Source organism: Taudactylus pleione, unplaced genomic scaffold (genome assembly GCF_031769625.1).
Source record: "Taudactylus pleione unplaced genomic scaffold, aTauple2 ptg000535l, whole genome shotgun sequence".
NCBI classification, from domain to species: Eukaryota; Metazoa; Chordata; class Amphibia; order Anura; family Myobatrachidae; genus Taudactylus; species Taudactylus pleione.
Window position 1 is genome coordinate 4,971,467 of NW_028284937.1, and position 13,578 is coordinate 4,985,044.

Genomic DNA, 13,578 nt, shown 5'->3' on the forward strand with positions numbered 1-13,578 from the left:
TAGGAGATCTGTTATACCCCTTTTACACTGCAGCTAAAACCCGGGTTGCAGTTTGCTGTAAAAGCGGTCAGGGATGGATTTCCGGGTCGTGTGACTCGGCAATCCAACCCGGGTAGATTGCAGGGTTTAACACCTGTGTAACCCTGCAGTGTGAACGGGTAACCCGCGTCACCCGTCACGGGTCTAGTTTACAGCATGGGGAGATCTGGATTTCCCAGCACTTGGAAATGTCATCTCCAAACGCCGCACACGGGTGCTGTGTGACCGGAGACACCCGGGAATAACCTGGGTCAGCTCCATAGTGTGAAATGGGTCTGACCCAGCTTAGAATCATGTTCAAAATGCCAGGTCAGACCCAGGACTTAGGTGTAAAAGGGATATACAACAGGCACTGTTAGGGAAACCAGAGGACAGGAATTGGGAAGCGCTGATCTAAACTGATTTTATTATGTCATTTTTATTTAGTAGAAAATGGTTTTGTTGGTGCGTCAGCAAGAGCCAGCTGACATGGTAGACATGTTGGGTAGGTAACGTCACATCAGCAATAAGTTGGGAACTGCTGCGCTATTTATATTTTCTTAAATCATTACCACTCACGAAACCCTCCGTGATCTTAATGGTAAGTGATCATTTTGTAATTATTCATTCTGTGAATACAGTTGTGACATGTTACATTGAACGCAAATTAAATAGCGCCAATGAGGGAGCTCCCAGAGCTATTCAATTCAGCGCGCTGTTAAGGATTTCTTCTCGCACCCCTCCAGGGCGCGATGCTGTTTTTTGCAATTAGCACCTTGGAAACAGCATTGCGGCGGGCAGTTTCATTTGGAGAATTCCAGTTCTCGCGACTAAACACCCGTTTAAGGTGCGAGGGGCGGGAGAACAGGCATTTTCCGATCTAACAGCGCGCTGAATTGAATAGCTCCGGAAGCTCCCGCAGAATAGGCAACAGAATTTATGGGTGAATAACGGGATCTGGTGTGTGGATGTAGGAAAATAATGGCATCGGAGGGTGTGTGGAGAAATAGAGAGAGCTAGACAGTACATGGGTAGGGAGACTGAGGGAAGCGTATTTAGCTCAAAAATCATTCTAATAAATCTCACTTTTGGGTGCAGTAAAACGTATGCAAGTGTTCAATATAACATTACAGTATATTTTGTGGTTATCAGGGACATTTCTGAAAACTAGTGCACAGATACCTGAAGAAAAGTCTCTATCTTATGGCAACTAATCAGTTTATATTCTAAACTGTACTACAAAAAAAAAAAAAATCAACAGGATAATTTGCTTCCTATGGGTTACGGTGCATTTTACAGTGTGATCTGTGCATCAGATTTCATAAATGTCCCCAAGTTTGCAGGGCTAATATAAGCTGCAGCCATTATATCACTGTTAGCATGCTACACAATCAGACATATATAGGTATTTGTTATATTATTTGTCAATATTTATCTACCCATCAGCTAGGGGCTATGAAATTAAACTACTCAGGGGGAGATGTATCAAACCTTTGAGAGAGATAAAATGGAGAAGTTGTCCATAGCAACCAATCAGCTAATTGTCATTTTACAGAATGTACCAGATTTATGATAGTTAGAAGCTGCTCGGTTGCTACGGGCAATGTCTTCATTTTATCTCCCCCAAAATGTTCATAGGGCTGCAATGACTTCTTGTTTTTCTTTTACAAAAATGTGATCGACCTATGGCTACTGGGCAGGTATGGATCCTCCCTGCTGGCTTGACTCAATGTTCAAAGAGAAGGACTGTATCACAAGGTCTACACTGACATCCCAGTAGCTCAGGCTTGGGCAATCTGTAGCCCAGCAGCCATTTGGCAACAGACCCAGCATAGCATGCTGGTACTAGTAGTCCTCCGACGGACGGGAAGCCATGGATTGAATAGCGGTGGCCTCTATGAAATTAGACAGAACATATATACTCTGGATTCAAACACTCACCGAGAACCATCAGCATCATCTCACCCAAGCAACAGTAACTGGCTGCTGCAGCACATGGGGACACTTCCGGGTAGACAGACACTTCCTGTTGACCTTTTTCCGGTGTTTTCTGTTTTCTTTCCTGGTCACGTTTATAAGCACTTTAGAGCAAAAAACTATCCTAATTCACAATGACATATCTTAAAGAGCCATGTAGGAGAGCTCATCGTGGTGACAACATGCCAGGTCCGCTCTGCACTGGGCTGCACTCATTTGTGTGACCTTCTTCCGGCGGAAGTGGGATTGCTAGTAATGGCTGAAGCTCCTCCTTGTGGTTGACAGTGAATTAGTTACCTGTCACACTATCCTGACAGAGCTGAAAGTCATGGCTGCAAGCACTGGGGATGACAAACCTACAGTGAAAGATATATTTACCTCCATGCAGTATGGACCTGCTCCTGAGGCTGCCAACATTGCACAGGTGAAGGGGAATGTATTGAGTTCTGCCTAATATTCTTGTTTTCTACTTTTTAAAAAAAATCTAATTGGAGTGTGTGTTCAGACCTGTCCTAACTTTAAAAGAGAAAAGTACTTTATTACAGATCTGCAACAATGTACAGATGTGACCACATACTCCTTTGCTGAACTTGCCCTGTTTGGTGCGCCAAGGATTTAGCGACTCACATGCACCAAGCGTCCTGCCAGAAACTATTTCTTAAAATATGCATCTGATTCACATCACCAATGCAACAAAAGTACAATGCAAGGGAACTCTGACTAGCAGTGCCGGTAGTAATGTAGCTTCTGTGTGTGACTCAGTCGCTAATCTGATTAAAAAGGCAAAAGACAGAGTTTCGATATGAGCGACCCGCGTCATGCAACGCCAGGTATCGTTATGCTTAATCTGCCTCTTTATACCAATTCCTTTACCAATAATATTAATCTAGTGTTCTTGGGGGCCGTTGCACATAAGTGCAATGCTGAATGCAGATTCACGATTAATAGGAATCTGCGAGTGCGCAGGACATATTCTGCGAATGTGCAGAACGAGTCCTGCATGATCGCACGCAGCCCCCGCACCACACCTTAAATGCCTTGGCCTGTGAATCAGGCAGAGGCATTTAAGTGGAGGCGCAGGGGTGGGTATGGCCGGCGTTCCCTGAGGCTAAGACTGATGGTCACGATGGTTATCCAAGCCTGCAACCTCGGTCACAGTGCTGGGATTGCAAATGCAGCAGGGGGTGTCATACACCTCCTGCTGTATTTGCATGTTTGCAAGGACGGAATTGCAAGCTGCTTGCATTGCAACTTTGCAATTCCGTCCAGTTCTGAATCACCCCCTTAGTACACTATGATGGACTTTGTATATGGCTACAATGCAAAAAAGATGCAAAAATCATTATACATTATGCAATTATTGCCCCAATCCACAGATAAACGACGGATCGAGACGATAATTACATAGTGTATGGCCGTGACCAATCAGCGATAATCGGACAATTGAGCATGAAATATCTACCAACATGCCCTTCTGATCTGATTATTGGTCAGCCGCATCTGGCAGTGTATGTGCTGTCGTGGTTGTCCGCCCAACATTTCCCCTCTTCCTTTACAGGGGAGGAACAGGATTTATTTTAATTTTTTTTCCAGGGGAGGAAACCGATATAATCAGCCATACACTGTGACGTATCTCCACCATATATGGCCACAATATCTGATGGATTTTCAGACTGTCAGATAAAATGCCTGTTTGTCTGATCGGTATATTCCCAGCATTAGTCGCACCAAGGGCAGAAATGCTAGACGAATAAGGATGCATGTCATATTTGTTCTTTATTTACATTTAATGTGAAAATCTGTTACCTAAATAAGAAATACTAATATCTGACTTTCACCTCCTTAAAATTTTCTCAGTTACTTGTGTAGTTTTTTTTGGCATTTACATTTTGCAAAATAAAGTACCCAGGTCCGACTGGGAACCTATACCCCCCCCCCCACTAAAACCCTCCAACTGGACCACCTCACATTGGTTTCATCCCAATTGGTGTAGGGGTGTATCTTCAAGTTTTTAAGTTTTATTATGTGAAGTTTTCATCCAAATCTATCCAGTGGAATGCCCAGAACAGGCTCCCAGGGTCAAAGTTCTGCCTAGCATACACCAACGGGAGGTTCGACCAGGACCTCAACCCCCAGTATGTCTTCTGGGATCCAATGTTACCACTCTGAAGTTTTCATCCAAATCCATCCAGTGCAAGGCTCAGAACAAGTTCCCCGGGTCCAAACAGGCTCCCTGAGTCAAAGTTCTGTCAGGCGCACTCCAATGTGAGGTCTGACCGGGAACCCAACCACTGCATTAGGCATCCCAGACCAATTGCCACCCTTCTGTGAAGTTTCATCCAAATTCATCCAGCGGCAGACCCAGAACAGGCTCCCCGGGTCAAAATTCTGCCCAGCGTACACCAACGGGAGGTCTGACCGGGACCGTAAACCCCATAGAACCTGGCCAGGATCCAACTGAACCACCTCGCATTGGTTTCTTCCCAATCGGTGCACAGGCGTCCGAATGCATAACCAGAGAGACAAACAGACCAATTCATTTTATATGTAAGATTACATTGTTAGCTTCTCTCCAGCCAATGTGGGTCATCTATTTAGCAGCAAGGCGGTGTCTCCCCTGCTGCATTTGCATTTTAGATGGACGGAATTGCACGGCCACTTGCGTGCGGCTCTACATTTCCGTCCATCTCTGAATCAGGCCCTCAGTCTTTTTCTGAGCAGGGGTTTCCATGGTCCATGCTTGGCAAAACCTCCTCTGGAATAGTCTGAGTAATCACTCATGACATGAAGCTTAAACAAGGTGATGTTTTACCATTCAGATACCGGCTGCTCCTTTCTTATACTCCACTGCGCTGTCTTTCCGGATATATTTTATTGTTTAACGCCCCACTCTAGCAATGGGGCCCATTGGATGTCTCTGCTCTCTGGCCATCCAAGTAACTAGTTTAGGGCCTGATTCAAAGGTGGACGCAGTGTCGATGTTTTACGCAAGCGGCTGATTTGATCAGTTTGCGCATGTGTCCTAATTCACGATTATTGGGAATCTGCGAGTGCGCAGGACATATTCTGCGAATGTGCAGAATGAGTCCTGCGTGATCGCACGCAGCCCCCGCACCACACCTTAAATGCCTTGGCCTGTGAATCAGGCAGAGGCATTTAAGTGGAGGCGCAGGGGTGGGTATGGCCGGCGTTCCCTGAGGCTTAGCTGGCCGGCGGCCCGGCGTTGTCCACCATCGCGACTGATGGTCACGATGTTTATCCCAGCCTGCAACCTCGGTCACAGTGCTGGGATTGCAAATGCAGCAGGGGGTGTCATACACGGAATTGCAAGCTGCTTGCATTGCAACTTTGCAATTCCGTCCAGTTCATGTGATAGTGAAGTAATTTTTTCCTGTGATTGCGTCTTCCTGTATTCCTGAAAGTGGCATGAGAACCTTAGCCAGTGTGTTTTAAAAATAACAGACTTTAACAAAAATATTGCAGTGCACAATGAGCAGTTTTGACATAAAAAAACAAGACAAAATGATAGTACCTGGATAAACTTTATTCTGTCAGTAGTAGAAGGATTAGCATTGTACCACACAGAGAATTCAGTGGAATATTGCTTAAAAAAATTACACTTCTTACAAAATTATTCGCGATAAATCTGCATCAATGTAAACATAATAAATGTATATTAATATATAGGCGCTAATTCAGAGTTGTACGCAAACCATCGGGTGTACAACTGATGTTTGATGACGTAGCTGCTGTGCTAAAAGCATACAACTCAGGCGCATACAGTAGTTGCTTATGTACATTCTTTTTACAATGCTATGTTTTGTGACCATATAACAGTACATTTACAATAAAGTGTTCTGTAGCATAAATCAATATAATAGGGCAGATTGGCTATTGATGTGCCAGTGATTTAGGATATGGGACAGACTTCGACAAAAATATGGCAGAATGTAATGCACAGTTTTAGCATTAAAGACCAGTCAAAACAGTACAGTTCACCTTATACACGGTAAATAATAGAATGAGTAGCCAAAGTACTATGGGCCTCATTCTGAGATGTACACAAACTCAATGGATTACGTACATCTCCGATGTTAGAGGATCGGCGCTTGTGCAGGATCTGTACTGTACTGTGCATGCGCCGGTCTTCTACTGCGAGATCTATGACAGTTGCCCAGTTTGGTAGCAGGAAGTGGGTGGAGCTGGCTTGAATTCATGGAAACGAGGGGGTGTCGACCCCCTTTTCTGGGAGTGCCGAGGCCAGGGCGTGCGTTCAATGACGCAGATTTCCCGGCCTCCGCTACGCAGGTAAGACGTCTGAGTAGCCATTGGCCCCCTCACATGGCTAATGTTGCAACCATTGCGACTGTTGATCTGATGCTGCATCTTTGATGCTGCGTCTCTGTGCAGAGTTTGTGATATCCCTGTGTTTGCGTGGCTTCCCTCCTGGTGCTCCCATTTCCTCCCACAATACCAAAACATACAGGTAGTGTCTGCATCCATGTGTTTGGGTTATATAGATTGTAAGCTCCACTGGGGCAGGGACTGATGTAAATGATTGAAATGGGATGGGTACAGGATGCCGGCAGTCAGAATCCCGACAGGGTTAGGACACGGACATCTGTCATTCAGTATCCCCCTCTCCTTACCCCTAACTCTCCCTCCCCACTGCCTAAACCTAATCTCCCCTCCTAGTGTCTAAACCTAATCCTTCCCCCTTAGTGCCTAACCCCTAATCCTCCCCCTAACCCCAGTGTTTACCGTCTGGATGCCGGTGCCTGGATTCCGGCCTTGGCATTCTCAGCTCTGGCATACTGACTGTCGGTATTATGACCGCATCCCACTGAAATATTCCCTGTAAAGCACTGTGGAATATGTGTGCGCTATATAAGCAACTGATAATCAATAAAATCATATTGAAGATTAGTATTTGAATTGTCATTGTCAGTGCACGTCATTACTCATTTACAAAGCTCCGTGTAACTGCTAAACTGGTTGCTGTGAAACTATAAATCCTGATGGTAAATTAGATTGCTTTACAGTCACATACTGTCATGAGTGACCCTTTGCTTGTATTGTTCGGGCGGTATTCAATTGTTTACGCAGTCCGGATCTTCCATCTAAAGTGACAGGAGATCGCGGGCCGCTATTCAATTGTTGCCATTTTTCGCGCTGATCGTATCCAAAGTGGTCAGGTTTAGACGCGTAAAGCAGCTACCCCTGACCAAAGTGCTGGGCGCGACCGTGAAAAGTGGTGTTTGGGCGCCCAAACAGGTCACTACGCACATTTCAGCTCGCACTCCGCTGGGGCTGCGAGCTGAAATGGAGAGCCGGCAGGTGATCGCGCCCGACAGGAGCACCAATTGAATAGCTCCGTTGGGCGCAAAAGGGGGTAGAAACAATTGAATACCGCCCTACGTGTCTTTCCAGATTGTGTGGCTAAACAATGCTTTGTCAGTTTCCATTTAAGTTCTTATATATTTTTCCAGCCTTTATAGACATCTAGGTCCAAGTGGTATGTTAATATTCCCTTTTGTCTCCCTTTCTTTGTTGTAATCACATTCTCTAAGGTTAGATGTGTGTACATGAGCTGTGAGCTGCAGGAGGAGTTGTCGTCAGCTCAGTAATGATTGGTGGGGAAGTTGTGCCTGCAGTTATACAGTACTGTACAATGGGGCTGCACTGACGCTTCACTGTACAAAGGTTTATCTCTTATTTACCAGAGCATGGTACATTTTAACAGGATCCCACAATGCATCCAGTGGCTGACTGTAACAGTTTGTCTTCACTCACATAAAACTTTAAGGCTCTTATTAATAGTGCAAATACTGTATGCATGCAAACCTTTAGTAAGATCTATCTGAGTACATTTAATAAAATACATTTTAGACCAGAAATGTGTACGCACATTGCGTATTGAAAGAAAGTAGTGATGGAGCATTGTCCACCTTTAGGTGACACATATTGGCTTGCAGATGCCTTCCTGCTAATTTTTTAACATTGTTGTTATGCTCTAGCGTTCCCTGTTCTTTTATAACAGCAGACCGTTATTGTCACTTATTGCCCTGGGTTATGAAACAAAGCTGCTCCTTGGGCACAGTTGTATCCAATGCAGAGAGAACAGCAGAACTGTGTGCTATCACAGGACAACAGTATTATCTGCCTAATAATGTAATTGTCATTCTTGCCAAGTGTACTGAAAAGGACGCAAGACTCCCGAATTTCAGGGCGTTCATCTGCTTGTCCGAAGGCTTGATGACACGATTTGACACGATTTATCCCTCACCCCTCTCTCTTCTACCTTCATTCTGGGATCTCCCAGATGGGAGGATTTAAAAGTAGTAGTTTCTACTTCAGGGTCCATAGGGTATCCACAGGATACCTTGGGGTATAGGTGATGACGTCAGGCATCGGGCACCATAGAGTTAAGTTTCAACCTCCCAGGATGCACAAGGTTTCCCCTCCTATACCCCGCCCCCGAGCCAAGGCATCTCAGTTTAGTTTGGTGCCCGGCCGGAGTCGGATGCACCTGTTAGAGGGGGGCTATGAAGAGCCCCTGAAGTTTCTTCAATGCAGCTGTGGCTGCACATCTGGAAGTACAGCATGGACAGTCAGTCCTGACGTCCATGCTGTCTTCCCTACACTCCCGCCGGTACCAGAACGCCGGTACTGATCCGGGGATGCTGGTAGGCATCTGGGGTCACAGCTAGCGGTGACCCCAGATGTTTAGGACCATGGCCGGAATTAAGGGGGACAGCAGGTAAGCAGCGGGGTCCCGCGGTGGGTCCCCGCTGATACATGGTCCAGAGTCCCCAGGCAGGGGGCTCCCTGGGGACTGGCTGCAGCGTGGTGCCAGGTTCTAACCTGCGCTTCCACTACCCCCCTGGGACAGCAGGACCACGGCAGAGCGGTAGCGCTGCGGCGTCCCAGGGGTTAAATGCATGCCAGGGGAGCACGCCTTCCCTGTCTCACAGCCGGCGCCTTCCCCGCTGCACACAGCCCTCTCTGCACACGCTGACTGGTCCTGTGTCAGCGCTCCTCCCCCAGGCCGGCCTCCTCTCTGCTCCTCAGTGGCCATCTTTGGAAGAAGCATGGTGAGCGCTGCTGGAAGCTGTTGAACGGTGGCATCGCGGTCTGGGTCCCCCTGCATACCTCTCCTCCGTTGGATTAAGGTCTGTGTATGCAGCGCTGTGTTCTACCAGGCTCTGAGTCTGTGTAGTTGAGGATCAGTGCTGATAGTGCAGAAATTGATTTCTTTGCATCGTATGTGACCTATGCTAGCGTCTGGTGCCTGTACTTTCATTTTCTATCTGTCAGCATTTAACTGTCCCTGTTCTTTCTGCTAAAGCCCTTGCGGTGCGGTGCTTGCAGGGTGGTCTCACACTATACTAACGAGTATCAGTGAGAGGGGTCGCATACTTACCATTATGTCTGAAAGTGATTTTCCTCTCCAGCTTTTATGTACTACATGCAAGGTACCTATAGTGGAGGGGGACGGTAGTGCGGAGGGACTATGTCGACGGTGTTATTCGTTAACGCGACCGATTACGGTCACGGTTCCGGTACAGGAGCCGCCCTGGGCTTGTTTTGCCAAAGCGCTTACAATCCTCGTGGGCCAGATAGCTCCGCAGCCTGCCCTCACTCAGATGGGTTTGTCCCAGCAGTCAGTGGTGTCGTCACCCATGCAGGGTTTCCCAAGACAATTGATGGTACCTCACAGTCTCCCTATTTCCCCTCCTCAGGTCTCTCAGGAGCCTGCGTGGGTTAATTCGTTAACAAGCTCTGTACAGCAGTTGTCAGAGGTGTTGCAGGGGGAGTCTGTGATGCGGCCGGTTGCGTCTCTGTCTGCTCCTTATGAGGATGACGACGGGACGTCCGATGATGGGGAGATTCTAGATCTTTCTGACAAGGAACCTCCCCGTCCTAAAGAGTCAGACGCTAAGTCTAAGGTGTATATACCTGGCCTTATTCGTGCAGTCCGTACTGCTTTAGTTATTGAGGATGAGGAGCCTCCGGTATCAAAGTCCAAATACGCCTTTTTCAAGGATGTTAAAGGAGATACCACAGTGTTTCCTCTTTCGGGGCAATTAGTTGACCACCTAGAGGAAGCGTGGAAACAGCCAGGCAAACGATATCAGCCTCAAAGGCGTTTAGCAGTGGTGTATCCGTTTGCGGACAATTATTTTGCCAAGTGGGAATCCCCTCCACAGGTGGATTCTCATGTGACACGCCTTGTCCGTAGTGCCATATTACCCATGCCATCCATGTCCTCCCTTAAGGATGCTACGGACCACAAGGTGGACATCTGCCTGAAGTCCGTCTATTCCCTTGCGGGGGGGGGCAGCGCGGCCAGCTATGGCCATTTGCTGGGTTGCCAGAGCTATGGAACGCTGGGCTGATACGTTGGAGGCGTCCGTCGATTCCGACTGTTCGGCTGAGCAGACGGAGTTGATCGGCAATCTCCGGGATTCGTCCACTTATATCAACGAAGCGGCCTTGGATATTAGTACCCTGGCGTCTCAAATTTCTTCGGCAGCTGTGGCTGCTCGTCGCACCTTGTGGTTGCGATCCTGGAAGGCGGACGCTGATTCCAAAAAGGGTTTGGAGGCGTTGCCTTTTAACGGAGAAGTTCTCTTCGGTCTGGACCTGGACAAGATTGTAGCCACGCTGGCGGCAGCTAAATTGGCATGTCTCCCGTCGGCTGCTGTTCCTTCTCGTTCAGGTACTCCGTCCTTTCGGTCTTATAGGGCCCAGGGTAGGCCTAAGGCACAGTCCTTTCCCCGACAGGCTGGCCCCAAGAAATCGGCCAAGCCCCGGAAGCAGGCCTGGAGTACCAGACGTCCGGCCCCTAAGCCAGATGACAAGCCTGCGGCCTGACGGTCCGGGCCTCCCTTTGGGGGATCCCAAAGTGGGAGGCCGCCTGCTGCAGTTCGCCCGGTGTTGGTCGGTCACCACGACAGACACTTGGGTTCTCGAGGTGGTCTCACACGGGTATGCCCTCTCCTTCCGGCACAGACCCCCGGCTCGATTCTTCACCACGGGTCTACCATCAGACCGGAACAAAGCCACGGAGCTGCGGAAGGTCTTGCACACTATGCTCCAGGCTGGAGTTATAGTGCCTGTTCCATTCTCCCAGAGGGGCCAGGGTTTCTATACCAATCTCTTTTTGGTGCAGAAACCCAATGGGTCGTTTCGTCCGATTCTCAACAGGTCTTTGCGGGTGCCGAAGTTTCGGATGGAGACCCTACGGTCCATCATCCTGGCGCTGGAACCTGGGGACTACATGGTGTCATTGGACATACAGGACGCTTACCTGCATGTCCCTATTCTTTTGCGCCATCAGCAATTCCTCAGGTTTGCAATCTGCAGTGACCACTTTCAGTTCCGGGCGTTACCTTTTGGCCTGGCGACAGCACCACGTGTTTTCACCAAGGTGATGGCGGTCATGGCAGCTTCCCTGCGGCTGCAGGGAGTCCGCATGTTGCCGTACTTGGACGACCTTCTCTTAGTGGCAGGATCTCCGGAGCTCCTTCTCCGCCACTTGGACCTGACCTTTGCGCTACTGCAATGGCACGGCTGGTTGATAAACTGGCAGAAGTCCACACTGATCCCATCTCAGTGGATTCTGCACCTCGGAGCCTTATTGGACTCGGGACAGCAAAGGATCTTTGTGACGGGGGAAAAGATCTCTGCCTTACAGTCGAGGGTGCGCAGTTGTCTGCATAGCCGCCGGGTGTCTCTGCACTCGGCGATGAGGTTACTGGGCTCCATGGTGTCGGTATTCGACATGGTGGAATATGCCCACTTTCACTCCAGACCTCTGCAGCACCTGATCCTGTCCAAATGGAATGGACTGCCTCAGTCCCTAAAATCCCAGACGATAGTGCTCACTCCGGAGGTTCGCCTGTCCCTTGCCTGGTGGTTGCAGACGACCCATCTCAACAGGGGTCATCCGTTCTGGGTGGCGAATTGGATCCTGTTGACAACGGACGCCAGTCTTCGGGGCTGGGGAGCAGTTTCGGGTCCACACTTGTTCCAGGGCAGGTGGACCCCGGCAGAAGCAAAGCTTCCAATAAACATCTTGGAACTCCGAGCGGTTTTCAATGCTTTCCAGCAGGCACATCGGGTTCTCCAGGGTCATCCAGTGCAGGTCCAGTCGGACAACGCTACCACCGTGGCCAACATAAACCGGCAAGGAGGAACCCGAAGTCGGGCGGCTCTCGTAGAGGTGTCTCGGATCCTGTTATGGGCGGAGCGCAATCTTCCGGCCATATCAGCTGTCTTCATCCCGGGAGTGCTAAACTGGGAGGCGGACTTCCTCAGTCGCCAGGACGTTCATCCGGGGGAATGGTCCCTGCACCCGGACATTTTTCAACTGCTGGTGGACAGGTGGGGTCTTCCAGAGATCGACCTCATGGCGTCTCGGCACAACAACAAGTTGCCGGTGTACGGGTCTCGCACAAGAGACGTAGAGGCGTCTCTGGTGGATGCTCTGTCCGTCCGGTGGACGTTCCGGTTTGCTTATCTCTTTTCTCCGGTTTCCCTTCTTCCACGGGTAATCCGGAAATTCATACAGGAAGGAGGGACGCTCCTGTTGATAGCTCCCGCATGGCCCAGACGGCACTGGTTCTCAGACCTTCAGGGTCTGTCCGTGGACAGTCCTCTGCGGTTACCGCTCCGACCGGACCTTCTGTCACAGGGTCCTTGTCTTCATCCGGACCTGACTCGGCTGTCTTTGACGGCGTGGCTGTTGAGACGCCCATGTTAAGGTCCAGGGGGTTTTCCAGCTCTGTAGTGCGTACCATGCTAAGAGCTCGGAAACCGTCTTCCGCGAGAATATACCATCGCGTGTGGCATACGTTCTTCCAGTGGTGTCGACCGAGAGGTTATGCACTGCGGGAGTTTCGTCTGTCTCGGGTACTCGCCTTGTTACAGGCGGGACTAGACCATGGGCTTCGCCTTGCTTCTTTGAAGGTGCAGGCTTCGGCCCTGTCTGTCTGGTTTCACCGTAGGATTGCTACAATCCCTGATGTGCGCACCTTTATGCAGGGCATCCTGCGAATTCAGCCGCCTCTTGTTCCACTTGTTGCGCCTTGGGACTTGACTGTGATCCTGAGGGCTCTCCAAGGACCGCTGTTTGAACCACTGGGCTCAGTGGATCTTAAATGGCTAACAGCTAAGACTGTTTTTCCTTCTGGCCATAGCTTCGGCCAGACGTGTTTCTGATTTAGGGGCTCTCTCTTGTAGACCTCCTTTCTTGATTTTTCATGGGAACAGGGCAGTGCTACGCACTCATCCTGAATTTCTTCCCAAAGTTGTTTCCCAGTTTCATGTTAACGAGGTAATAGTTGTTCCGGCCTTTAACTCACCGGGCCTTTCAGTGGGTGAGGCCACTTTGGATGTTGTGCGGGCCTTAAGGACTTATGTTGACCGCACTTCTTCGTTTAGGAAGTCGGACGCCTTGTTTGTCCTCTATGGCTTCCGTAAAAAGAGTTGGCCTGCTTCAAGCAAACTGGCAGCCTGGATCCGTATGGCTATTTCTGAAGCTTATCTTCATGTAGGCCTGCCGGTTCCTCCTTCTGT

At 49.0% G+C, this 13,578-nt stretch overlaps 2 protein-coding genes across 2 annotated transcripts in view; one reads left to right on the forward strand and one right to left on the reverse strand.

Moving 5' to 3' along the window:
* PIH1D1 (PIH1 domain containing 1) overlaps positions 1 to 2,230 on the reverse strand; it is a 40,390-nt gene extending 38,160 nt beyond the window's left edge. Inside the window, exon 1 of the mRNA XM_088450925.1 lies at positions 1,960 to 2,230. The gene's annotated coding sequence lies outside the window, so the exon portion shown is untranslated. The remainder of the gene's footprint in view (positions 1 to 1,959) is intronic.
* The window catches only part of ALDH16A1 (aldehyde dehydrogenase 16 family member A1), a 51,107-nt gene continuing 39,685 nt past the window's right edge, over positions 2,157 to 13,578 (forward strand). Inside the window, exon 1 of the mRNA XM_088450924.1 lies at positions 2,157 to 2,419. Within this exon, the coding sequence (XP_088307050.1) occupies positions 2,324 to 2,419 (96 nt within the window). The 5' untranslated portion in view covers positions 2,157 to 2,323. The remainder of the gene's footprint in view (positions 2,420 to 13,578) is intronic.